Source organism: Bison bison, unplaced genomic scaffold, assembly GCF_000754665.1.
Source record: "Bison bison bison isolate TAMUID 2011002044 unplaced genomic scaffold, Bison_UMD1.0 scf7180017864155, whole genome shotgun sequence".
In the NCBI taxonomy this organism is placed as follows: domain Eukaryota; kingdom Metazoa; phylum Chordata; class Mammalia; order Artiodactyla; family Bovidae; genus Bison; species Bison bison.
In genome coordinates this window covers 1,464,626-1,491,549 of record NW_011494727.1, presented here as the reverse complement: position 1 = coordinate 1,491,549, position 26,924 = coordinate 1,464,626, and the positions used below count along the sequence as shown (strand labels likewise).

The 26,924-nt window shown below is 45.5% G+C and overlaps 1 protein-coding gene across 1 annotated transcript in view; it reads left to right on the top strand.

Moving 5' to 3' along the window:
- AP3S2 (adaptor-related protein complex 3, sigma 2 subunit) overlaps positions 1-23,596 on the top strand; it is a 41,136-nt gene extending 17,540 nt beyond the window's left edge. Inside the window, exons 5-6 of the mRNA XM_010841038.1 lie at positions 20,204-20,311; positions 21,878-23,596. Coding sequence (XP_010839340.1) covers positions 20,204-20,311; positions 21,878-22,006 — 237 coding nt within the window. The 3' untranslated portion in view covers positions 22,007-23,596. The remainder of the gene's footprint in view (positions 1-20,203; positions 20,312-21,877) is intronic.
- The last annotated feature ends 3,328 nt before the right edge of the window (positions 23,597-26,924 follow it).

Sequence of the window (26,924 nt, the reverse complement as noted above, 5' to 3'; positions counted from 1 at the left end):
GTTGGTCATAACTTTCCTTCCAAGGAGTAAGCGTCTTTTAATTTCATGGCTGCAGTCACCATCTGCAGTGATTTTGGAGCCCAAAAAAACAAAGTCAGCCACTGTTTCTACTGTTTCCCCATCTATTTCCCATGAAGTGATGGGACCAGATGCCATGATCTTCGTTTTCTGAATGTTGAGCTTTAGGCCAACTTTTTCACTCTCCTCTTTCACTTTCATCAAGAGGCTTTTTAGTTCCTCTTCACATTCTGCCATAAGGGTGGTGTCATCTGCATATCTGAGGTTATTGATAGACTGCTCCAAACTACACTTAACATTGGGTACAGTACACACTATCACTTTACTTACTTGAACTTTGCACTGCCTCAGCGTGTAGTGTCATTGATTCCCACTTGAAATCGCAGAGAACCGTTTTGGTTTGTTTAATTGTTCCTTATTGCCGGTTAAGGGCATTAGGATGACAGTGTACACAGAACAGCCAGATTTGACCTTTAGAGCTATCTGTTTGTATCCGGCCTTTTCAGTAAAACCAGTGTTTGATAAGATTGTAGTTAGAGCAGAGCGTATTACCGATAATGTTACTTGGTTGTGTTGCTGCTGCTGCTGCTAAGTCGCTTCAGTTGTATCCGACTCTGTGCGACCCCATAGATGGCAGCCCACCAGGCTCCCCCGTCCCTGGGATTCTCCAGGCAAGAACACTGGAGTGGGTTGCCATTTCCTTCTCCAATGCATGAAAGTGAAAAGTGAAAGTGAAGTCGCTCAGTCGTGTCCGACTCTTAGCGACCCCGTGGACTGTAGCCCCCCAGGCTCCTCCGTCCATGGGATTTTCCAGGCAAGAGTACTGGAGTGGGGTGCCATTGCCTTCTCCAGGTTGTGTTGCAGGTAAATTGTATATCCCTTTGATAGCTAATGTGTAGGTGCCCTAGAAGTTTGGAACAGAGATTTAGTTGTGTTGTTCTTGCTGTTATCCTTTAGGATACACAAGAGGATTGGCCTGCTCTGAGATAAAAAGCAGAATTTCTTGATCCCTAGTTGAGAACCCTTTTTCAGACTTGATGTTTGTATCAGTCTAGGTAGACTTGGTCACGTGAGCTGTGTGTGCTAAGTTGCTTCAGTTGTGTTCAACTCTTTGTGACCCTGTGGATTGTAGCCTTCCAGGCTCCTCTGTCCATGGGATTCTTCGGGCAAGAATACTGGAGTGGGTTACCATTTCCTTCTCCAGGGGATCTTCCCAACCAAGGAATCGAACCCATGTCTCCTGGGGCTCCTGCATTGCAGGTGAATCCTTTGCTGCTGAGCCACTGACTTTAATTTTCAATAGCTTACAGCAGAAAGGTTCACTTCTCACTCATGCTGTGTGGCCATTGTAGTGTCTCTGCCACTGTAGTCACTCGGGTCCAGGCTGATGGAAATCTTCATCAACGTGCACTTCCACCTGGGCACTTGATGTGTTGGCTCTTAAAGTGGCATATCTATCACACTCACATTTCACTGGCTAAAGGCAGGTCACACGGCCACGCTTAAAGACCTGGGGAAGTGCGTTCCTACCCGTGTGCCCAAGATGGGGGAGAACCTGAAATAGTTTTGAATATACTAATGACTACTACAGGGTTTTTTTGTTGTTGTTGTCTTCATTTATTTTCTTAGGGGAAAAATAAATCTGACATTTGCTTCAGTATCACTTTATAGGTGAAAACAGAAATTTTTAGTATCAGAAAAATAGAGGAACACACTTGTAAGAAGGAAACATCATTGACTCTTAGTAAAAGGCATCTAGTGTAGCCACTTTTCACTTTCTCTAATGAAATACTTGGTATTTTTCTCTTCTATAGTTCTCCAATGAATTTCAGGTGACTTACCAAATTAAAATTCCCTAATAGAATAAACTGCTTCCATATCTGCAAATACTATAAGATATGATGTGTAAAAATTTACTGAATTTGTTGATTTCTGTTTCCAAAACCAGAATTTTAGGAGACCAAATGGTAGGAACAAAGGTTAAAGGTATGGCAGGGGATAAGGAGGCATGGGAACATTGCGGGTGAAGACCACTGGGACTGGGAACTTGGCATCAACTCCGGCTAGTCAGAGGGTCTGCCAGCAGGGGCACTAGTGGCGTTCTGGTGCAGTGCAGTTTCTCACTGAATTGCTGATATCCTTGATCCCCTCTGCTGAATGCCAGTGGGGCCTCTGCCTGATACATTTCCAGATGCCCTCTGGGATGGGAACAATGCTGCCCTAGATGAAGAGCAGTGAGTAAGAGTATGGAGTTGGTCAGAGAGAAGTTTGAAGAAGTAGTTGATGATCAGATTGTGGAGGGCCTTGACCCTTGAATTTCTTGAGTCCAGTGTACACTCCCCATTGCCCTTCTTGTTAAGCACTTTTGATATTTCCTCATTCTTAAACTATTCTTTGTTTGTAGTTTCCATGGTACCCATTCACCTGATGTTTTTCTACCTTTCTGGCTGTTTGATCTGGCACTTTGAGCTTCTTACCTCTTAAATGATCTCTCTTTTCTTTTAGACATTCACTTCTTAGGACATCTCACACAGTCCCATGATTTCAGTTATCTTTCTGCTGGTGGTTCCTAAAGTACCATCTGAACTCACTTCACACTCAGTTATGTCCAAAATAGAATCTCTAGCCCCTTCCATTTCCAGACTGACAGTTCTGGAAAAGTTTTTAGGGAAACCTTTCTTGGCATTCCCCTTCCTGCCCGTAGACTGAAATAGGTGTGTGCATGTGTGTGCTCAGTTGCTTCAATCGTGTCTGACTCTGTGACCCTATGAACCGTAGCCCACAAGGCTCCTCTCTCCATGGTATTCTCCAGGCAGAAATACTGGAGTGGGTTCGCCATGCTCTCCCCCAGGAAATTTCCCGACCCGGGGATCAAGCCCTTGTCTCTTACGTCTCCTGCATTGGCAGACGGGTTCTTTACACTAGCGCTGCCATTTCCCCAGCACCCTCAACTGCTTTTGCCGTGACATTTAACACCGTGTATTGTTTTTGCTTACTTGCCTGGTTGAGAGCACACACCCTGTGTGTGTTGGGACCTGATTCCTGGCTCTGCCACTTAAGAACTGTATGGCTTGTGCCTTTGGAACTTATATGTAGACAGGAACTCGTGATAGCACCTAGCTTTTATGGTGGATAGCAGCTAGCTTATATGGAGCATTAAATGTACAGCAGGTACTTAGAACAAGGCCTGTACATAGTAAGTATTTTATTCTTTTGTTTGTTGCCCATCCCCACTTCAAGATACTGTTAAGGTAAGGACCAGACTGTCTTGTTCACCCCCCTGTATTTCCAGATAATAGCACAATACTTGACACGTACTGCTTATTTATTGTTGACTTCATTTGTCCGTCTGCTAATAGGGAAATAGTTAATCAAACTTTCGTTTTCTCATGAACCTTTTATCTACTAGAGAGAGAGAGACAATAAATGTTAGGTGGTGATAAGTTCAGGGGAGAAAATAAGCATGCTAAGGAGTGGGTTGGTAAGGCTTGATGTTTTATACAAGGTGCTTAGGGAAGGCATCACTGATACAGTGGCATTTGAGCAAAAACCAGCAGAAAGTAAGAGAAGTCAGAGATAGGTTCTTCCCTGGGGAATTCCAGGTCAGTGGATCCAGTCCAGAGACCTTGGGGCCAGTATACCTGAGTGGAAGTGAGAAAGGGGGAAAGTAGCAGGAGATGAGGGAGGGATGGGGAAAGTGGGGCAGGTAGGTCATCGTAGGTTATTGTTACAGAAGAGATTGACATGACTCCCTGCCTCTGGAGAGGGCAGCTGGGTAAGTGTGGGGACTCACTTTTCCAAAATGTTGGGCCATGTGCATTTATTGCCGGTTTATCACCCTGGGGCTTTAGGCCCAGTGCACTGAAGAGAACAGTCCTCTCTCGGTTCAGGCTTTATTGCCTAGGACAGCAAAGAGTTTAGATTGCTCTCTGCTGCTCTGAGACAAAGTCTGAGCTTGAAGCCAGATAAGTTGATAGGTTGTCTGCAGATGACCCCTTTCCCCTAGCCTAGGAACTGTGATTAACTCCAGAGGATGAGTGGGGAGGGCTAGTGAGTGTGCACAGCAGCAGTCATGGCCCTGAGTACACCTCAGGACCCAGTTATGAGTCTGAAAGATCGCTCCTGATTGGGGAAAACAATACACTGCATCTTGGTCCTTGATAAATCTTTGTGGCTTTATCTGCGTATGACCTCAAAAATTAAAGTCCACATTCTGTAGAGAATAAGTTGGTCTATTTCTGAAGTAAGCCAAGTCTGCACCACGAGACATTTTAAGTAGCTTAGGGGTGGAGGGAAGGCCAGGCCCGTCCACCTGAGGTTTAACTCCAGACAGCCCTGAAGGGAGGTCACCCTGTCATAGCCTGGAGCCAAGCACTTGCTGTTTTTTAGCCCAGTCGCTACGCGAGTACTGCCTTTTAGATTTTCAGGATCCATGTATCTGAATTTACCCTACAGCAATCATGTTCATGTTGATTAGAGAAACCTCAGGAAAGGAGTGGACAGTTCCTTGCTGACTGCGCCCGACCTCTTGGCTTTTAAAGCTGCTGCTGCTTATCCTACTCACAGTGAGAGAAATGGGCACATTCTGCACAGGTCTGTCCCTGGCACCCTGCTGGCTTTCTCCTCATACCTTGACCCTTGGGCGCTCGTCTGCTTTGATGCAGACAGGGAACAGATCCGCCTCTTGTTCTGGCCCAGGCTGAAGGCCTGTGTTTCTGTGGGTGCTCAGTGCCTTCCGTCTTTATGAGCTGGCGCCACTTCCAGCCTCATGTACGCCTACAAGTCCACTCACTTTCTCCTCCCCCCTCACCTCCTTTCCTGCTCCCCTCCACCCACTTACCCACTGAGTCACTGTCTTCCCATTCTGCCAGTGTATCAATACCGTCTTTCTTCAGAGTATGAAATCTCAGGGATGCCTGCTTTGCTTTCTGTTTCCAAGTGGTGACAAAATGATACTGGTTCTTTCTTCAGGTCTGCTTCCGCCCACCTCTGCCTTTCCTTTCCCTTTCCTTTTCCTTGCCAGATAACTAACAGATCAGCTCTGGGTAACTACAGCAGCTAAGCCAGTCTTTCTCCCAACTGTTTTCACTCAGTCTAATCTTTCATAGAAACAGTTTCCCCATTTTCCCTTCGGTCTACATTCTTCCCTCTGGTCTCAAAGGATCTCTGGCTTGTGGATTCTCTCACTCCTGGGGCTCCCTCTGCGTTAGAGCATGGACCCCCCAGGCCCATCGGGCACATCTTCCTGTTTTCCATATGTACTGTGATTCATTCCCACCTTTCTGCCTTTGCCCATGCCTTGTCGCCACCCTGAAACATCCTCATCTTCCCCCCAACAAGCTTTGGAGATTTCAGAACCCAGCTCAAGTTTTACATTTGATGAAGTCTTCTTTGAACTCCACTATTGTAGATCTCCAACCTATTTCTCTTCTTACTCATGCTTTAAAGTTTGTATTCCTAATTCTTTCCAGTAGGTTTTAAAGTCTTGGAATAATGTCAGTATGTCATTCTTTGTTGGTCATCTGAACAGGACAGGGCACTCAAATATAATCTATGGGTTGATTATTACGGTTGATTGATTGTCCAAATTTGGTGTGTTTTCAATTTTCAAAGCACTTTTCAGATATAATGTCTGATTCACACAGCTAAAGGCTTGTTTTTAAAAACTGGTTTCTAATTAGACCTCCACTTTCAAGATTATGACCTATGTGTGCCCACTGGTTTCAGGGCATACATCAGCTTAACTTTGCCTTTGCTCCCTTGGGAGGTAACATGTGGTGGGCTCAGGAGGAGCCCTGTGTTCCTTGAATGGGATTCTGCCTGAAATGGCTTCGTGGGTTCTGGCTCTGACAGATTCTGTGTGACTTAGGCAGCCCTCTTGAAACCTTCTTGTACCTCAGGTTTTTTGGTTGTAAAACAGGGGTGACACCATCTTTACTTGACTCTTAGACCCCCCTTTTTTGGGTAATATTTATACTTTAGCATATCAAATCCAGTTTGCCTTACAGGCAGTGGCATTTCATAGTTCACTCGCGTTTCAACATTATCTTTTTTAGTGATACATAAAATAATGGTATGATTTATAATCAAAAACTCTTTGCTTTGATTAAATACATTAATATTCACCATTCATGGTTATTTTGAGGATTGAAGTTGGTGAGTAATTGCTTAGCTTAATAAATGATGACTTCTGTCTTTATTTTTATAGTTTTCCTACTGTTCTCTCTGCTTTCAGAATTACCCCCTTAAATCCATCCTTTACACACCTGCCTAATGACGTGTTACAGGTGTGTTGAGACTGACTGCCTCCCCTGTTTGAATTATTCAGTGGCTCTCTCCCCCCACAGCAGTGACTCTTCCTGGTAAGAGGTATGTGCCTCATTCCTTCCCCCACCGTCCTCAGAACCCTTGTGAATACTGAGTGACACTGGCTGCTAGAGAGAAGTGTGTTCTACAGGTGAAATTTGGTGAATGTAGGAAAAGAGCTGGGGACCACTGCCATAAGGATTGAACTAAGGCCCTTTAACATCAGCTGCAAAGACCTCCAAGACCTTCTTCAGCCTGCCTCTCGAGCCTCACCTCCTGCCATTTCCTCCTTGAACTCCGTGTTCCAACAACACTGACTATTTATATAGCTTGCCTTTAGGGATGTTATAGCTTTGTAAATTTTTGACTCAGCATATAAAGGGCTAGAGAAGATGGGCAAGGTCCAGGGCCGTTCCAGGAGCAATGCTTTAGAAGGAACAGGAACTGTGGGGATGGGGATCATCTCCTCAGAGACAGGATTGTGGACCCAGGCATGGCATTTGGAACTTTTTCTTGATGGTCAAATAAATTGTGCTTCCCTTTCCTGACTGCCTGCCATTTGTTCAGATTAGAGAGAATGATAATAGTTCTCCGCATTTTATAGTCGAAGAAACCGAGTTTTAGAGCTGAGATGACTCAGTAAGTGGCAGAGGCAGAATTCAGACCCTGGACTCTGGTTTCAGAGCCTGTAGTCTCACAGCTATGCTACCTGTAGTGTCCTCTTCTGATTTAGCATTCTCAACGTGGTAAGAAATATATTAAGCTCATGTTTTGCTTTTTATGATTATTATTATTATTTTTATTTGGTTTCACTGCAGCTTAGTTGGAGCATGTGGGATATAGTTCCCTAACTAACCAGGGATCGAATCCAGGCCCTGTGCATTGTGCATGTGGAGTCTTACCCACTGGACCAGGATGTCCCTAAGTTCATGTTTTGTTAGTAGATAATCAGCCAGAGAGAGGATAAAATTGAGGAGAACAGGCCTGGACCATTTTTTTTTACCCAGTGTTGTACTTAGTGCATTTGGGACCAGTGTTACAAACAGGCAGGAAATGGCGGAGGATGAAACAGTAGACAATAAAGAAAAGGTCCTGCTAGAACATTTTTATAAATACTTTAGAGAGAACTCTGACTCATGATGGGAAGTTTTTTTAAAGGAAGGAATAATATGCAATGAGTATAATTTGCTAGTCAGCGATATAGATGTAACGGCACAAAACATGAAACCTGCGCTGAGGGACTCCCTGGTGGTCAAGTTTCACACTCCGTGTTCCCACCACAGGGGCCATGGGCTCCATCCCTGCTCGGGGAACTAGGATTGCACATGCTGCACAGCCTGGCCAAGGGAAGAAAAGCAGAAAGCGAGTAATCCTATTTTAAAGAAGAAGAATCACTAGCAGAGCACACAGAATAGTTAATGAGTTACTGGGTAACTTTCTATTCCCCTGTCTGGATAGCTTCTCTTTCATTTACCAGTAAAGGCCCACCCTCATCCAGACTTCATAGCATTTTATACTTGGGTCATAGTACTTACCACAGTCTTTCCTTTTATTATAGTTAATTCTATACATGCTTTATCTCCCCTACTTGACTATAAGCCCTTTGAGGACAGGGTCCAAATCTTATCTTTATTTCTTCCTTCTGGCTCTTAACATTCTGTAATGTTAAGCATATTTAAAAATAGACATTGTTACAGATCACGTTATTTTGGTGAAAACCAGTGATTACTTGAATCTAATACATTATCTCGTGTGTGTGTGTGTGTGTGTGTGTGTGTGTGTATACAGTGGACTCACATACAAATATTTAGTTTATACAAAGTCATCTCTAAACCATTTGGCAAAAAGAAAGAGAATAAAAATCGTAAATACAGAATGATTCCGCCCACAGTTCTCCTCCCTCAGTCTGTGTCTGGAGTGAGTGTGAGATGGAAGGTTTGAATCTTTGCCTCTGCCCTCATGTGCCTGTCACGTGCCTCCCATGAGCAACTTAGGGTCTCTGGAGTGATTTTAATGCTTAAAGATACAGTGCAGATTTTCAATCTGTGTAGTCCTTTAAGAAACCAACCACTTCATCTAGCACTTAACTGGAAAAAAGAAAAGAAAGGTCTGGGTTGGATCTTAGGTGATTTTAAGGGCTTTTGGCCATGTATGGTTTCCATCTTACTTCCTTAGAACTTGAACCTTATATAAGATGAGACTCCACTATTTTCTCATTTTTTTTTCATTGAAAATATGTGTGATCATGTGAGTAAAAGAGAATGAAAGGCAGGAAGTCAGGGGCTAAGTATTGAGTCTTATGGAATTTCATGACAAGTCATCTGAAGAAAACTGTGGAAAAAGTCCAAAGACCAAGGAAGTTCATAAGGAGTTCAGGAGACACTAATAGCAAGGAAAAGAGAAAAACAGAACTTTATTAAACAGATTGCTTTGTTTACCTGTTTTCTTTAGCAGAGGATGCCACGTTTCTGGAAGGTGTTTTTATGCCCTCTTCCCCTTTTTCATTTCTTTTTAAAATGGATAATACGGGAACTAGAGACTGGCTCTGGGCAAAATGATTCAGACGATTTTCCCTTCCCCTGTCAGTGAGGGTCCTCCTACCCATTGACCTGTTAAGAGCCACCACACCCGCTAACACAGACAAGGAGATGATGCATGCATACCCCATCTTACCTAGAATCTCTTCCTTCCTTACTCTCTGGAGGCGTTTCCTAGGAATTGATGAAACCAAACAGGCTTTGTGACTTGGGGTAGAAAAAATTATCAGCACTTAGCTTTTATATAGTAGACTAAATGTTTTATTAGTGATTAACAATTCTCTTTCAGAACTTGAGTGTTGCAGTATTGGCATCCTACTGTTCCAGTGCAGCAGACTCTGTGACCATGCTTTCTTGTTTGATTAGTGTCTTACTGTCTTCTCTGTGGTGATCGTTGTTTTAAAAAAGATAGGAGAGTATGGCTAGCCAGTGGGGATGTGAGCACTTGTCTTTTGTGCATGGCAGGCTTCTGTCCTCCAGTGTGAAATACTTGAAGAGGATTGATCTAGTTGAGAGGTTTCTGTGGATATAAGTGAACTTGCAGCGTGGTATGTGTTAACGTCCCAGTAGTGTCCTGGAAGATCTTACCTCCCGCCTCTGCCTGTGGAGTTCCTCCAGAAGGGTTCCTGCCGTCCCCATATAGAACTGCATTTTACTGTAGGAACAGTGTTACTCATGGTGCTTCGTTGTCACTGCACGGCTGCTCTGTGGTACCACGTCCTGAGTCAGCATTTGTCCTACTGGCATGAGAGCCTTGTTTATTATATCTGTAGAAAAATACATTATTAAGTTTAATACTTAAACGTTTGGAATATGGCCCACAATCCCTGGAGACAGTATTTTTACTGGAGGAAAAAGAGTAATGTTTGTTACCAGGCTCCAGATCACTTTGCTTTTAGTGATTCCTGGAGGACCAAGGGAAGGAGAAGTGCCCACTCAACTGAGAAGGTATCTTGAGACTGAGAGACAAGGCAGGTGGCTCTATATAATCAGTGGATCAGTTTATTATTATAGGGTAACTTACTCACAGGGTGGGGTTAGGCAGACAGTGCTCCAGAAGCTTTTGTAGCTGCAGTCCACACAGCTGAGGGGCCACTGAGACAGTTTCATAGCTTACCTAGTGCAGGAGAAGGTGTATGCTTGGAAACAGTCATGCGTTCCTAAATCATGACTTATGAATGGGTTACTAGTCTCATGGGTGTTAAGCATAAGTGAGCAAAGGTCTTCATCATTGTTTGGGGACTAACAGAACATAGAGGCCACCTGGTTCTAATGATTATTAAACACTATCTATTACGTACAATTCCCAACAACAGAGAAGGAATTACCACACAGTACAGTCTTGGGAAGGGTCAGCAGAAGGACAGGAGGATCTGTGTGGGCTCAAGATGGCATCAGTTATGCTAATGGCCATAGACAGTGGTGGCTTCTGTTCACCTGGAATTGGATTCAGGACGTTTTTTACTTCAGTGAGAAACATAACCAAGGATGAACTTTTGAAGATCCTAGAATCCTCTGTTCTTGGATAGGGTTGTTGAAAGTAACTTGCCTCCATTCCCTGCAGTTCCAGAGCTGTGTCCCCAAGGAGCACATCTGTCCTTGAAATGACACTTTTATTTTCCCCCTTAGATTGCATCAATCCTGACATGAAACAAGCAAGCTCATTTTAACCCGCTTTTACTTGTAGAGGTTAACTCCTCTATGTCCAGGCAGTAGAGGGTACTTTTCAGTGCCAGAGTGGGAAGCCAGGCCAACTCAGAAGGCCTGTGTCTCCTCAAAATCAGGACTTGTGAACCATATAAGCCCCTTTCATCCATTCAGCCAGATTTGTGAAGTACCGCTGTAACCACCACAGCGCTTGGCAGTGCAGACCCAGAGATGAATGTGACATAGACTCTGCCCTCAAGATCATGAACTCCTTATTGCAAAATTCAGACTTAAATTGAAGGAAGTAGGGAAAACCTCTAGACCATTCAGGTATGATCTAAATCAAATCCCTTATGATTATACAGTGGAAGTGACAAATAGATTCAAGGGATTATATCTGATAGACAGTGCCTGAAGAACTATGGACAGAGGTTCGTAACATTGTACAGAAAGCGGTGATCAAAACCATCCCCAAGAAGAAAAGCAAAAAGGCAAAATGGTTGTCTGAGGAGGCCTTACAGATAGTTGAGAAAAGAAGAGAAGTGAAAGGCAAAGGAGAAAAGGAAAGCTATATCTATCTGAATGCAGAGTTCCAAAGAATAGCAGGAGAGACAAGAAAACTTTCCTCAGTGATCAGTGCAAAGAAATAGAGGAAAGCAATAGAATGGGAAAGACTAGAGATCTTTTCAAGAAAATTGGAGATACCAAGGGAACATTTAATGCAAAGATAGGCACAATAAAGGACAGAAATGATATGAACCTAACAGAAGCAGAAGATACTAAGAAGAGGTCGCAAGAATACACAGAACTATACAAAACAGATCTTAATTACCCAGATAACCACAATGGTGTGATCACTGACCTAGAGCCAGACATCCTGGAGTGCAAAGTCAAGTGGGCTTTAGGAAGTATCACTATGAACAAAGCTAGTGGAGGTGATGAAATTCCAGTTGAGCTATTTCAAATCCTGAAAGATGATGCTGTGAAAGTGCTGCACTCAACATGCCAGCAAGTTTGGAAGACTCAGCATTGGCCACAGGACTGGAAAAGGTCAGTTTTTATTCCAGTCCCAAAGAAAGACAATGCCAAAGAATGTTCAAACTACCTCACAATTGCTCGCATTTCACACACTAGCAAAGTAATGCTCACAATTCTCCAAGCCAGGCTTCAACAGTACATGAACCATGAACTTCCAGATGTTCAAGCTGGATTTAGAAAAGGCAGAGGAACCAGAGATCAACTTACCAACATCCATTGGATCATAGAAAAAGCAAAAGAGTTCCAGAAAAACATCTACTTCTGCTTCATTGATTTTACTAAAGCCTTTGACTGTGTGGATCACAACAAACTGTGGAAAATTCTTACAGATGGGAATACCAGACCACCTGACCTGCCTTCTGAGAAATCTGTATGCAGGTCAAAAAGCAATAGTTAGAACTGGACATGGAACAACAGATTGGTTCCAGATTGGGAAAGGAATACGTCAAGGCTACATATTGTCACCTTTTTTATTTAACTTACATGCAGAGTACATCATGCGAAATACCAGACTGGATGAAACACAAGCTGGAATCAAGATTGCAGGGAGAAATATCAGTAACCTCAGATATGCAGATGATATATCTGTGACCCTTATGGCAGAAAGTGAAGAGGAAGTAAAGAACCTCTTGATGAAAGTAAAAGAGGAGAGTGAAAAAGCTGGCTTAAAACTCAGCATTCAGAAAACTAAGATCATGGTGTCTGGTCCCATCACTTCATGGCAAATAGATGGAGAAACAATGGAAAGAAGAAACAGTGACAGACTTTATTTTCTTGGGCTCCAGAATCACTGCATATGGTGACTGCAGCCATGAAATTAAGACACTTCAAAGAAAAGCTATGACCAAGCTAGATAGCACATTAAAAAGCAGAGACATTACTTTGCCAACAAAGGTCCGTCTAGTCAAAGCTATGGTTTTTTTCAGTAGTCATGTATGGTTGTGAGAGTTGGACCATAAATAAAGCTGAGCACCAAAGAATTGATGCTTTTGAACTGTGGTATTGGAGAAGACCCTTGAGAGTCCCTTGGACTGCGAGCAGATCAAACCAGTCAGTCCTAAAGGAAATCAACCCAGAATATTCATTGGAAAGACTGATGCTGAAGCTCCAATACTTCAGCCCCCTGATGTGAAGCACTGACTCACGGAAAAGACGCTGATGCTGGAAAAATTGAAGGCAGGAGGAGAAGGGGATGACAGAGGATGAGATGGTTGGATGGCATCACTGATCGATGGACATGAGTTTGAGTAAGCTCTGGGAGTTCGTGATGGACAGGGAGGCCTGGCGTGCTGCAGTCCATGGGGTTGTAAAGAATGGACACAACTGAGCGACTGAACTGAACTGAAGGTCTCCCTTCAAGGAGAAGAACAGACAAGTGAAAAATATGACAGTGCACTGAGCTGAGTGCCTCGGGCGAGATGCATACTGGACACAGCAGTATCACTGAGAAGAGGTGATTGCCTCAGCCCGGAGAGGTCTTCAGTTTTTCTTGAATTTACTTCACCAAAGTCTTGGGTGTTCATCACCTCAAATCTTGGAAGGCTCCTTTTGCAATCTCTGATTTTTATAGAACTGCTTAAGAAGATCAGCATGAAGAATAGTGGAAGGTAGTGAGGGTTAGGATTAGCAGTTCTCAGCAGAGTCGGCAGCACCATAAGCCCTTGTTCCAATTAGAGAAGTGCTTTCTTTCCATCAGGAAGTCCCAGCAGGTTAGACAGTCATTTAACTCTCCTTTAATACCTCCCAGGGCTGTTTTCCCCTTTCTGTGCATTTTCACAGTGCAACTGCTTACCAAGCCTTTGTTGGCACAGAACCTCTGATTCAGGTCCTTCAGAACAGAAGAATCACACCTTCCAGGAGTCCCAAAGCTATACCTAAGCACTAGTGAATGCTCAGCATACACCAGATTTATTCTTCTTATTTTCTATATCAGTAAACTGGGTCACAGGAAAACTTCTGAGAGAGCCCAGGGTACAAACTTACATTCAGGTCAGGACCTTCATCTTGCCTCTAGGGAATGAGACGGGGAAGGCCTCAAACAGTTAGCTTATACAGACAGAAAAGAATAGAGGGGGCCACACTGGATGCCCAGCGGGACCAGTTATAGAAGCAGGTACCTCCTCTGGAGGGAGGGTGATGTGACAGCTTCCTGGAAAAGAAAAATGGGAGACAGATGTCCACGTGTGGGGGGAGGGGAGAGGGAAATAGTCTTGATAACAGGTTAGATTGCTTTTCAGAGCTATACACCTCTTGACTTCTAGTCATTCCTGCTTTTTGACTGTTGTGAGGGGACTCTCGAAGAAGTCTGCTTTCTTCTGTTCTTGTGCCCCCTCCCTGATCAGGTTTTGGATTTCTTCTTCCTCTACCTCCCTTTGTTGATTCGATCTTTAACTCTCAGTGTTCTCTGAGGTTTTACCTATTGCTTCTGGCATCCTTAAGTTCAGTCTATCAGTCAGCTCGTGTCGTTTGTCAGAACCATTCTTTATGATTTGTTACCTATAGTTTTTTAGGTACATGAGTTTGGTGCTGATTCTCCACTGTCTTCTCCCCACATTCATGCTTGGCAACCTCCAACTTTCTCAAGGCTCCTCTGTCTCCACTCAGAGAAAGCTCACCCACTTTCCATGGTTCGCTGCAGGTTCAGTGAAAGAAGGTCTTCACCGACTTGTCAGGTTAACCTGGGCATCTCGTGCGCTAATCCCCCGTGGCTCATCCTTGACTCGTTAACACCACATGAGTCACTGTGGTTACCAAAGGTCAGTTGTGATAGCTCCAGACCTGTTGATGCCAGTTATATTGGTATTGTGGGTAAGTCATTTATCATAATTAATAATATACAGATAAACCATACGTGAGAAAAGAGATTTGTTCTATAAAACTTATCTTGCTTTGGAAAGGCAAGATACTTATAGAGGAATGAAGTTGAACTTGGTTTGGGCAGGATAACTAAAGGAGACCAGAGCAGGAGGACTCCTAAAGTCTAGAAAAATTCCGTACTTCCTGTTTCACAGAAATCTGAGTCCTCCCTCTCCTTTAGAGAAACTGGAAATTGTAGATGATACATTATGAGTGAAGTGTATACAAGAGAAATTGCATAGACGTTGTTTAGTTGCTAAGTCGTGTCAGACTCTTTGTGACCCCCATGGACTGTGGCCCACCAGGCTCCTCTGTCCATGGGATTTCCCAGGCAAGAACACTGGAGTGCATTGCCGTTTCCTTCTCCAGAGGGAGCTTCCCAACCTGGAGGTTGAACCCGTGTTCCCTGCATTGGTAGATGGCTTCTTTACTGCTGAGCCGGCAGGGAAGCCCCCATTGATGTCTAACCGGTAGAAAAGATCCTGTGGGCTCTACACCAAAAGTTTGGTGGCTCTCAGAGTAGTGTCTGTAGTAGCTGATTGTAGTAGAAGCTTGGACTTTGAGGGAAAAGTCACAGTCAAAGTCAAAATAACTATCTTTATTACATGAGTTGTTGGTTTTAAATGCTCTTCATTGGGGTAGAGAAATCAGTGTTACTAATCTGCTGCCTCCCTCTTTTCCCCCCATCTTCCTAATTCTACTAGCTCTCGTTTTTCTGCATTGTCAAAGCATATAGCATTGACATTCTCTTGTCACTCTAACCCCACTTATCTTAGTCCTACCAGTAAGGAATCAGTGCTCACTGCCAGTCTTTTTGCCACGGTTTTTCCAGTCACCTCTTGGTTGGCAGAGTTTTTTCTTCAAAACAGAGGAATTTCTATTCTGTTACTCTTAATTGACGGTCACCTAGGTGTAAAATTCTTGAGGTTACCTTTTCTTTCCTTGGGAATTTTTGTAAATACTGCTCCTTTTTCTGCCAACATTGAATTTTACTGTGGGAATTTTCAAGCTTGTGTCCCTCTTTTAAGTGATTTGATCATTTCACCTGCTTGTGGAAATTGAGAAACCTTACCTTCAAGGTCTGTCTCAGCACTGACTGTTCTGGGTCAGTTTTTCCCTGGAATGCAATGTGCATTTTCGGGAACGTCTTGAATTACATTTTTGCATCATCTTTATGAGCTGAAGGGGAAGGCAATGGCACCCCACTCCAGTACCCTTGCCTGGAAAATCCCATGGATGGAGGAGCCTGGTAGGCTGCAGTCCATGGGGTCGCTAAGAGTTGGATACGACTGAGTGACTTCACTTTCACTTTCATGCATTGGAGAAGGAAATGGCAACCCACTCCAGTGTTCTTGCCTGGAGAATCCCAGGGACGGGGGAGCCTGGTGGGCTGCCATCTATGGGGTCGCACAGAGTCGGACATGACTGAAGCGACTTAGCAGTAGCAGCAGCAGTTATGAGCTGAGTCTTTACATCCCTCTTCTGTTCCATGTTACAGGTCTCTTTTACATTATGTTTTATCTCCTTGGCTGTCTTCTGTAACTTATTTTCTCCCTATTGCTGTTAACTCTAATTTTTGTCTGGTTCCTTTTATTTGCTTTTTAAAAATTTCTCTCCTTTTTGCTCCTTCCTGTGTTTTTAGCAGTGTCTCTTCTCCCTTTTCTTCCTTCCAGATTCTTCTTCATTTCTCTGTGTTTTTTTTTCCTTCCATTTATGTCTTCTCTTCTTGTCTCCATTTCTCCCATATAAGCTCTTACACTTTGGCTTTGAGCTCTTGCTTCATAGTTTTCTTTTTTCAATTCTGTAAAATATTTTGTTGCATTTTATGTGCTCTATGACAGCATTTTTCTGACATGTAGTCTTAGTCTGCCCTTTGGTTTTCTTGTTTCTTTCCTAATTTTTTTCTTGTTGTATCTTTATACAGATCCCATGCAGATTTCATTTTTATAACTCATCTTTAAATAGGTGGGTTTTTCAGGGACCAGCTATTTGCAGGATGCTGTTTAGGGGAAGTACCAAGTCTGTTCCAGGCTGACTGCAGTTGTTCTCATGATTTCAGGTTCCAGCCGAGTTTCTTTACTTTTATTTCTACCCAGCCAAGAGAGGTGGACATCTGTGATTTTTCTACCATGCAAAGACTGCCCTCTCTGCTCCACAGAGACCAGCTCTGTGAGGCAAAATAGAGCTCATTTGGATGATTTCTCATTTAGCCCCAACTTCAGGTCCAAGGAAGCGCTTATCTTCCAAAAATCAGGAAACTATTGGGTCACAGAGGGTGTGTCCTTCACCTACAAGAAGCATGTTTTGCAGGCCTTCCTGAGCTCTCCAGCTCCCATGCCCTCTCTCTATAGCATCCTTTCTTTTCAAAAGGAAAGGAGCCCTTGCTTGGGCTCCCTGCTTTTGACAGCTTTTACACCCACTTAGTTGGCTCTTCGCATCAGGTGGCCAAAGTATTGGAGCTTTAACATCAGTCCTTCCAATGAATATTCAGGGTTGATTTCCTTTAGAATTGACTGGTTTGATCTTGCTGTCCAAGGGACTCTATAGAGTCTTTCCCAGCACCACAATTCAAAAGCTCAATTCTTCAGCGCTCAGCCTTCTTTATGAGCTGACTCTTACATCCATACATGACTACTGGAAAAACCATAGCTTTGACTAAACAGACCTTTGTGGGCAAAGTGATGTCTCTGCTTTTTAATCGGGAGCCTTGGATTATGGTTATCTTCAGTTTGTTGAAAATGGAGTTTGCATTTTTGTTTATTTCTCCTTCTTGCACTTGAATACCTTTTTGAATAATATTTAAAAATTATGACTTCACAATGCAGTGTTCAAATCAGACTAATGTTTTCTATTAACCAACCACTGGTCCCCTTATATCCTCTGTTAGGCCTTTTACTACACCTTCCCCATGAAGCCTCTCCACCACACTGTTATCCATCTTTTAAGCACTAAAGCCCAAGGAGGATTCTGTTCAGATTTATGAAAAGCCTGTTATTCATTCAGCACGCCTACTCCACACTGGGCATTGGTCTAGGCCTTGGGAAGAAAACATGGAAGAATTCCTGCTTTATCTTTGACACACCAAAGGCAAGTCCTAAAGCGATTCCATGTAGAGTCTTCCTCTATGTTTAGAAGAAGAGAGTAAAAGACTCAGTTTGGGATTTTGAGGAAGTATGGTGGAAACATGAGCTCTGGAGTCAGACCTAGATTCAGTGATCAGGTCACTAAATATGACCTGCTAAATATGTGAGGTTGGGACAGTTTATTGACTTTCCATGTATTAGTTTCCACATACCAGTTTACCTCAGGTGGATGTTATAAAGTTAAAATAAGTTACATATAAAGTGCTCAGCACATAGTAGATGCTCAACAAGTACCACTCCCCCCATGAAAAAGGCATTCTTTACAAAGAATAAATACTAGGAGTACAGGTATAGAGACCCCTATTTTTTAATTGTGGTAACATTTACATAACATAAAGCTTACTATCTTCATTTTTAAATGTACTGTTCAGTAGTGTTAAATGAGTTCACATTTTTGTGCAGCCCATCTCTAGAGCTCTTTCTCTTGCAAAACTGAAGCTGCATACCACTGAAGAGCATCCCCATTCCCTCGTCCCCACAGCTCCTGGCAGTCACCATTCTACTTTCTGCCTCTATGATTTTGACCACTAGGTACCTTATATAAATGGAACCATACTGAATTTGTCCTTTTATGTCTGGCTTATTTCACTTAGCATGATGTCCTCAAGGCTCATCCATGGTGGAGCACATTGCAAGATTTTCTTGTAATGCTGAATAATATTCCATTGCCATGTATATGCCACATTTTATTTATCCGCTCACTCATTGATTAGGTTGCTTTCTACTTTTGACTATTGTGAGTAATGCTGCTGTGAAGATAGGTGTACAAATCGCTCTTTGAATCTTTTGAGGATAATCCCAGAAGTAATAAGGTAATTCTATGTTTAATTTTTTAAGGAAACATCATACTGTTTTCTGAAGCCTATTTCTTGATGGGGAAGTATAAACAGTGTAGTTCCCCAGAGACTAATTTTAAAACCAGCTTGTTTAATGTTTTATAAACTATCTGTATATGAGAGTTTCACTATTAAATCTCCTTTGCATATAGATAATGAAATAGTTCATATTGTGTAAAATATAAGAACACCTCATATGAGTGTAGACAGAAAAGTGGTTAATAAGGCTTAATTAGTGTAGGGAAACATATTTGTATCTGAATGTATGCTTTAGTATCCTCCCTCAAGGTCAGAAGTACTCTAGTTGCAGCTGTTAGTATATTTCCCCACTTACTGTGAACAAAACATGGAGAACTGATGGGCCAGTAAACTTCATATGTCAAAAGTACACAGACACACAGACATGTCTTTTTTCTTGACTCTCCATACTGTGGAGTATATTGGCCGTCAAATCCTCCACAGTCTAGTCTAGTCTAGACCGGTGTGGTCTCAGCTGAAGACGGTTGTTGCCCCTGCAGACATTTGGCCATACCTGGAGACACTTGTGTTGTCTCAGCTGAAGGGGTGCTCTGGAATCCAGTGGACAGAGACCAGGAGTGCTGCTCCACCTGCCACAGTGCCCGGGGCAGCTCCCCACCACAGAGAACTCTCCAGCCCCAAGTGGCAGCTTGAGAGACCTTGCCCTAGACCCAAACTACCTCCTCAGCATTGTTCTCAGCCTCTCTCGCGTGTAAACCTGACATTCCAGCCAGACCCGGGTGCGCCTCAGACCGTACACCAGCTGAAATCCTCCTCCCTGCTTCTCTGGTGTCAGGCCCAGCTTCAGGTCTCTCACTGTCTGTGAAGCTGGCTCTGGCCTCTGACCACCACTGTCTCCCCTCTTGGACTTCCTGTAGGGCTGTCCCACTAATTTGGCACTTGGTTGACCATACAAGGTGGTCTCTTTCCAAGTTGACTAAAGTGCCTTGAAGGCCATGTTGATATGACTTGATGTGAAATGTGACATACCAGCCCTTACATACCCCAGTGGGCACCTCTGACCTGACCCACCTGGGGCTCCATGAAAGCTTCCCTGCATGCATAGTGTAGAGTTGGTGAATCAGCACAGTACTCGGCCATCACCGCAGTCTGAGAACTGTGAGCTGGGTGTAAGGCCCACATGGGAGCCCCATGACCAGAGAGGTGTTCCTGCTGAACCTGGTTTCCTCTCTAAGCTAGAACATATGAGGAGGGTGCCAGAGGATGGGCCTGTTATGACCTAGCTTATGAAGCCTGGAGGATAACGTATTTCACATGGAAATGTATGCAGACAGGAACTGTTCTGTCATAGCTGGGCTAGTTGAATACCAGTTGGTATTTATGATGATCACACTTATAATGAAAACCATCATTATTTATTTAGAGCCCAGTGTGTGCCAGGCACCACGTAGGTGCTTTATACAGCTTATCACATTCAGCCCTTACCGCAGTCCTGGAAGGAACCTGAAGCACTAAAAGGATCATTTGCCCAAGGTCACTCAGCTCACAAATAGTGGAGCTGAAATTTACACACAGTCTGACTTCATGCAGCATCACCTTGCCTTGAGTGTAGCCAGGCCCTCCTGCCACTGGTCCTGGGGGACATCTGTGTCTTGACACACTGAAATGTGGCCTCACCAGGGAGGTGGGTGATCCACGGGGCAGAGGCGTTCATTGCGCATCAGGTGCCAGTGTCGTGTCTGGCCTCTCTGCTGCTGCAGGAGAGCCCACAGGGTTTGCTCTGGGGCTACAGCCTCACAACCACAAGGGGCTCTGACCCTTCTCACTTCTGCTTCCCCTGCAGGTACACTACATCCTTCAGGAGGTGGTGATGGGTGGGATGGTCCTGGAAACAAACATGAATGAGATCGTGGCTCAGATTGAAGCCCAGAACAGGCTGGAGAAGTCCGAGGTGAGACACTGCTGGAATTTTGCCGTGGCTGGTTAGAGAAGACCTGGGCAGAGGGAGGAATGGCTGCTGTGTGGAGTTGGATTATTGTGGAACCTTAGGAGTATTTTCTGCTCCATCTTCTTTTTTTCCCTGACTCAATTGACACTCATTGGTTGTTCGAAGATTAAACAGGTGAGAATGAGGCTAAAAGTGTGAATGGAAAGCCAGGTGGCACAGGAAGGCAGACCGCTTCTGGCTTGGGGGATTATGTGGGTTGTAATTCCTCCTTTCATGACCACATGTTCCCTGGGGGACCCAGAATCACCTCAGATTCCAGTGTGGTTTCCTAGCTTTTGTGCCTGAGAGTCTGGTTCCAAGCAGCCACTTCTTGTGGTGTCTGTCAAACCTGAGTGGCCAGTTTCCAGTTAGCCTGATAAAAAGCTACAGTAGAGTTTGGGCTGAGTTTGAAAATAGCTTACTCCCAGGTCACCCCCTGATAGTGCTGAGTCTGATACAGATGCTCCCAGTACGTTCTACCCTGTTCCCCTGAGGTCTCTCCATCACCTTCGTCAGCAGTACCAGGGAGCAGAGGTTACCGGCACACACCTTCACAAATGGGACAGCAAGCACGACAAATTACCTCTGTAGTTATCTGAGGGTCTTAAAGAACTTCACCACTTTGTGTATCAGAGCTTGATCTTGCGAAACCAGGGATTCTTTCTGTGAGGACTGGCAGTCCTGCTGAAGAAGCTTTTCCAAACCGCAGCTATTGTGACAACTAGAGTTCTCTTAGAAATGCAGGCTGGGAAGCTTCCAGGAATAGTGAGTGAGTCAGAGGCCAGAGGTTTGGAAACTGGAAGAAACAGAGACTTGCTGGGCAAGGGTGGGATTGGAGTCAGGATCCTGAAAGTGGAGGAAATGGTTTTGAGAATGTCCTCATCAGCTCTGCCCTTCTCCGCACGCCTGGGCCGCTGGAGGGCTGGGGCTCACCGCGGGTACCCCGCTCTGTCCCCAGCCCTTCCGTGTCTGTGTGCTCCACCTCTTCTGTGGCCTCCCCCGTCTGTGGCCACACGTCATGTCCAAAGCCAGCTCTTCTCCATCTCATGTTATTAGTTGGCAAGCAGTTGTCCTAAGCTGGGACATTCCTTTTTCCATCAAGAATGTCCCTGTGACTGCACTCGTCTGTTAAGAGTCTTCAGTTTCTTGAGGAAAGTGTTGTATTTTTGTTTTGTAACCTGAAAAGTGACCCTGATACTGAAGACAACTTGGTTAAACCGAGCTGGTTATTTCAGCGGGCATCTGTTGGGCAGCCCCTGTGTGCCAGGCACTGTGGGCGCTGGGGCCAGGAAACTGCACGAGACACAGCACGTGTTCTGGGGTGCAGAGTGTGGGCCCCTTTACTGCGGGACCCACTGACCTAAAGAGTTGTGTTGGCCACCTTTGAGGTATAGGATGGAAAAATCAAAGCTTGAGTTACATGTACTCAGTTTGGACATTTTCTCTCCCTCTTTCACTTGTTTTTTTGTTGTGAAAACATTAAGCAGATTACAGTGAGTTTGTCACACAGCCGCCTTTATACCTCTGCAGGGTGGCCTTTCAGCCGCACCTGCCCGGGCGGTGTCCGCTGTGAAGAACATCAACCTGCCAGAGATGCCCCGGAACATCAACATTGGCGATCTCAACATCAAGGTCCCCAACCTGTCCCAGTTTGTCTGAGAGTGGAAGACAGCCGAACTGAGTCCTTGGAGCCAGCAGAGCCTAGCCAGCCCTGCAGCACAGTCCGCTCTGCGCCCTCAAGGAGTCCAGCCTCGGGCCCTGGCCCCCACTGTCCTGGAGCAGGAAAGAGCCCTGTGTCCACTGCCAGCCTTCTCACGTGTGCGGCCTTGCCCATCTCTCGGACACGGCGACTGTGGATGTGAGGGGCCCTGGCTACCTCAGTGGGGGTCAGGTGCCCAAGTCACACGCCCCCTTTCCCTCCTGTGTGCAGCCACTCCCAGGGATTGGGGACTGTAGGGAGAGCCCTCTCCCCACCCCGATCCCAGAACCCCCCACGAGGATGTGTGCTGACTCGAGGCTTCAACCTTGAGTTGAAGGCTCCCTGAAATCCTGCAGCATTGACTGTGATGGCGAGGTGCCGTAGCTGGGAACGGATTGACCCTCTAGATCTGGAAACATGGTGCATGGCAAACAAGGACAGGAATTGAAGGTGATCCAGAGTAGCCTGCTGGCTCTCCTAGGGTTGGCACACCCAGAATCCTTGGGCACAGCCCAGTCTTCTCACCCCACCTACGTTCCCCACAGCCACAGTTCCAGCTCTGCTAGCCTAGCTGTGTGTTTACAGGACACAGTCCAAATTGTAAGCCTGTTGCTTGCCTGCCTGCACACTTCTGCCCATAGGGAGGGTACCTCCCACAGCCAGAGCGGGTCCCGTCAAAGGGGCGGGGCCCCACGTCTGTAGAAGGCAAAGTTGACAACATGTGGAACATCTCAGAATTGTGACTGTTCCAGGTTTAAAATACATTCTCCTCCCGAGGAGCAGATGGGTCCATTGCTGTGTTCTGAATGATGGGTGCTCTCTGGGTGGAAAGCCACTGCAGTCTGCACCAGCTTGTGGAGCATGAGAGCCTGTGCCGGGGCCCCCTGTTCTGGACCTGGGGACACAGGGAGCGTGCTGGCTGAGACCTGTGGCAGCACAGCATCTTTTCCCCACGTTCAGAGGGTCCCTCCCTGAGCTCGCTCTGGGCTCGCCCTGTGCCCTAAGGTGACAGTTCACTAGAGCTCACTGTGGAAACCTGTAAATATTTTCCATGTGGTGAGGGTCTTTGTGCCTGTGGTTGGTTATCTTAGAGCTGGAGCTGCTCCTCGGAGCAGCGCCTCTTACCCCTGCACTGCCTTGGGGCCAGGCTCAGGTGCCTTGTTGAGCTGCCTTGAGGTTAGGGAGCTCGCTGTACCATGCTGTTAAGTCTCCCAGCCTGGGGACTTCTCGTGCCTGCTGGCTGTGGCCCAGACTGTTTCCTCAGGCCTCCTGATGTCACAGAGCCTGTCTGAGGTGTGCCCACCGAGACCATGTGTCAGGTCACGTCTTCTCCCGCTTTGAACAGTGCTTCCTGTGGTGGGTGTCCTTTATTCCCTGTAGCCTCTTAACTTCAGTCTTTTGGAACCTCTCCCAATAACCTCAGAGATGGGCAGTGTTGCTCAGAAGATAGACGCTCTTATGTGGGAAGAGGGAAATGTAAGTAAATATATCTATCCAATGTCAAAGCCTCTGATGTTCTTTTAAAAAGTTTTCATTTTTTTTTTAACAGACATTTCAGCCTGTTCACATTCCTCTTTCATAATTTGCTTAAAGTGAAGTAGGAACAAAGAAGGAAAATGTTATTTATTTGATACTTTCTGTAAGATAGCATGAGCAAGATCCTTCCGCAGTCCTTACAACAGACATTAATATCTCTCATTCTGCAGGTCAAGAAAGTAAGACTCAGAGGGGTCAAGTAACTTGCTTTAGGTCACACAGAGCTAAGAGTTGAGACTGACTGCCCAAGTCCATGGTTCATTTTTTTTTCCCGCTGCTCAAAATGGCTTCTCCCAATTTTATTTTCTTTGTTATGGATAAGGAAACCTCAGAATTTGTAGATAGCTTCTCAGAAGCTGTGATTAAAACAGGTTTGGTTTTCTAAAGTAGCCAGTGAAAGCATGAAAGAGTATAAGAACTGGAAGGTCCTCCACATGCCTGCAGTGACCTGATGAGGAAACCGAAGCCCAGGGTGTCATGTTGAGGGTCACAAAGCTAGAACCAAGTCTCTTCTCCTTTTTAGAATTTTTACTGGAGTATAGGTGATTTACAGTGTTGTGTTAGCTTCAGGTGTGAATCAGCCGTGTGTACACTCACCAAGTTGTTTTTCTTGTTTGCTTTATGGCCCATTGCATTGCTACGGCACAGCCACATGTCCTGGATTTCCTGGGATACTCTGAATGTCTTGCCTGCCAGAAACCAGTGATTTCCCCCAAACCATTGACTGGTCTGGAGACTCCAGCAGTGGAAATTCCAGCCTCATCCCTTGCACTGCCTCTAAAAAATGACATAGAACTTGAGCCTGGTCTGTGGTGTGGAACACTTGATCCCTTTGGATGAGCCACAGTAATTGTTCATTAGCTACTTGAGGTTGCCTGTAAATCAACCTTTCTGGCCTGGTATCAGCAAAGCCATAAACTTTAATAATAAGGAAATCCTTATTGGCCTTTTTTCGGAGAGGGACACAGATATTGCTGCTGAGAGACGTCAGTTGTGTAAAGGGGCTAGGTTTGAATTTGGGGGTCCTTGGCCCTGCGTGTCTCACACTGAGGATTTCCTAAAGTGGTATAGAACACTGGGTTTTCAGTGCTCACTGCCACTAATAAAACTCATATTCTTCCATCATTCAATTTCTAAGTGCCAGGCCAGTTCTAGGCCCCCAAAGATAGAGAGAAAAGAGGCTCTGGCCCCTGCAGCTGTCTCTGCTGTGTCTAATGCTCAGGTTGCATCTGGCAGCCTGAATGTGGAGACTGGAGTCAGTGACTTTGTGTTGCATGGAGTATTTAGCAGACAGTAACTCGTCTCCCAGGCCCAGCTGACCCTACTGTGCCCTGCTGTCCCTGCTCCAAACAGCCTGTCTTCAAGCTTCTATCTCAGAAATACCATAGGCCGGGTAGCTTAAAGAACGATGTCTCACAGTTCCAGAGGCTAGTCACGGTCAAGGTGCTGGCAGATTTGGTGCCTAGTGTGGACCAACTTCTTGTTTCCCAGAAGGCCATATCCTTGCTCTGTCCTCACATGTTGAAGAGAAAGCCCTGGGCTCCATCCCCGTATAAAGGCACCATACTGACCGTCGGGGTGCCCCCTCATGATGTCACCCAAACCTAATTACCTCTCAAAGGCTCTGTCTCCAGATACTTGCACATAGAGAACTGAATGTCAGCATATGAATCTGGGGGAGGACAGTGAGATGGATAGCATCACCAACTCGATGGACATGAGTTTGAGCAAACTCCAGGAGACGAAGGACAGGGAAGCCTGGCGTGCTGCAGTCCATGGGGTCACAAAGAGTCAGACATGACTCAGCGGCCGAACACCACCACCAAGCATTCAGTCCACGCAGCGTACCTAATGACCCCCTGTTCTGCTACGCCTGGTCATGGCCCTGTGCTTGTCACATTGAGGACTGTTAGGATATCTTGAATCTTCTCAAGTCCTTGTTACTCAGGCCTCTGCCACTTACAGAGCCAGCCTTTTGTCCCCACCACCTCCAGCTCCATGGAGCCAGTCCAGGGAAGCCCTCTAGGGCCCCAGCTTCACCAGAGAAGAAAGCAAGAGAGTTAGGCTGAAACCAGGGTGCTGGCTAAATCCTGTCTTGTGGACCAGTATTTTGTAGGGGATGTCAGTGTGGTCTGTGGGTTTCCAGATAGGATGCAGCAGTGATTGGTGACCTAAGATAAAAATCAGGAGAGATTGATAGCCAGGAGACAGCCTCTTAGGGATGGGCAAGACCCTGGGAGGAGGATGTTGGCTGCTAGCAAACATCCTGGCCGTCAGCTTCCCAAGTCTCCTCCCTGCCACCAGAAGGGTGTCCATCTCACTGTGGTCATTGTGAGCCTGGTGCCACAGGCTAACAAACAGCTGACCTCGAGATTAAGTTGATGCCGGCCGGGGAGCACTGGGGATCCTACATCTGCGGTGCTGGCAGCAGTTAGCAGATGGACAGGCCTCCTTTAAGAAACAGTTCATGGAAGTGATTACTGTTTCCGAAAAGATTCTTTCCTATTTCAGTACATTCATGTGGTCCAAAAAATAAGGAAAGGCTTTGAGCCAAGCTCCCACTCAGTTCCCCCAAACCACTGAGCACCTCCCACCCCAATCCCTGGTAGCGACAAGTGTTTCCAATTTAAAAGATGAGGAAACAAAAGCCCCTGCAGTTTTATTACCAAAACAGAGTGTACTTTCCTGAGTTCTGTTCCCTTTGACCTTGGTGGTTGACCCCAGCCCTCTATCCCCAGCCGTCCTCTGTAGTGAGGCAGGGCCTCCCAGCCCACCCCGTTTTCCACGGGACTCTGATGTCCTGTGTGTTAGAGCTGTTCGTTTTCACCTCCCCTACTAGAATGTACACCCCTCAAAGGTGGGCTCTTGTCTCTCCTGCTGAGTTCTGTGTCCCAGCTGCTATGAACAGTGTGCATGGTATGTATCAGTAAATAACTATGGAATGAGTGAGCGGTTGAGACCAATGGTCATCATTCTACCAGTCGTTCATAGCTTCTGCTCCCGAGGGCCCCATGCTCAGTCAGCATTTTGGGTAATGGCATTGGGAACCGCCGGTAGAGAGGGACCAGGTAATGGAGAGGAGAGTTGAGATAGGAGCTGCTTCAAGTCAAGGGAGGACTCTCGGTGGGAAGGACCCTTGCGAGACGCCAAGGAGTGGAGACTAAGAGATGGCCTCTCTTGGTCCTGCCGTTGCCCCCACCAGGTTCCCTCAGGGAAGTGAATGAGGGAACTGGGAAGGGGTGGTTAGCCTGGTGGGGCGGGTCTAGACCACAAGGTGGTCCTGACAGCGTGGGTCACAATCCATCTCTGTGATGTACAGAGCCTTCTTTGGAAGGTCAGCAT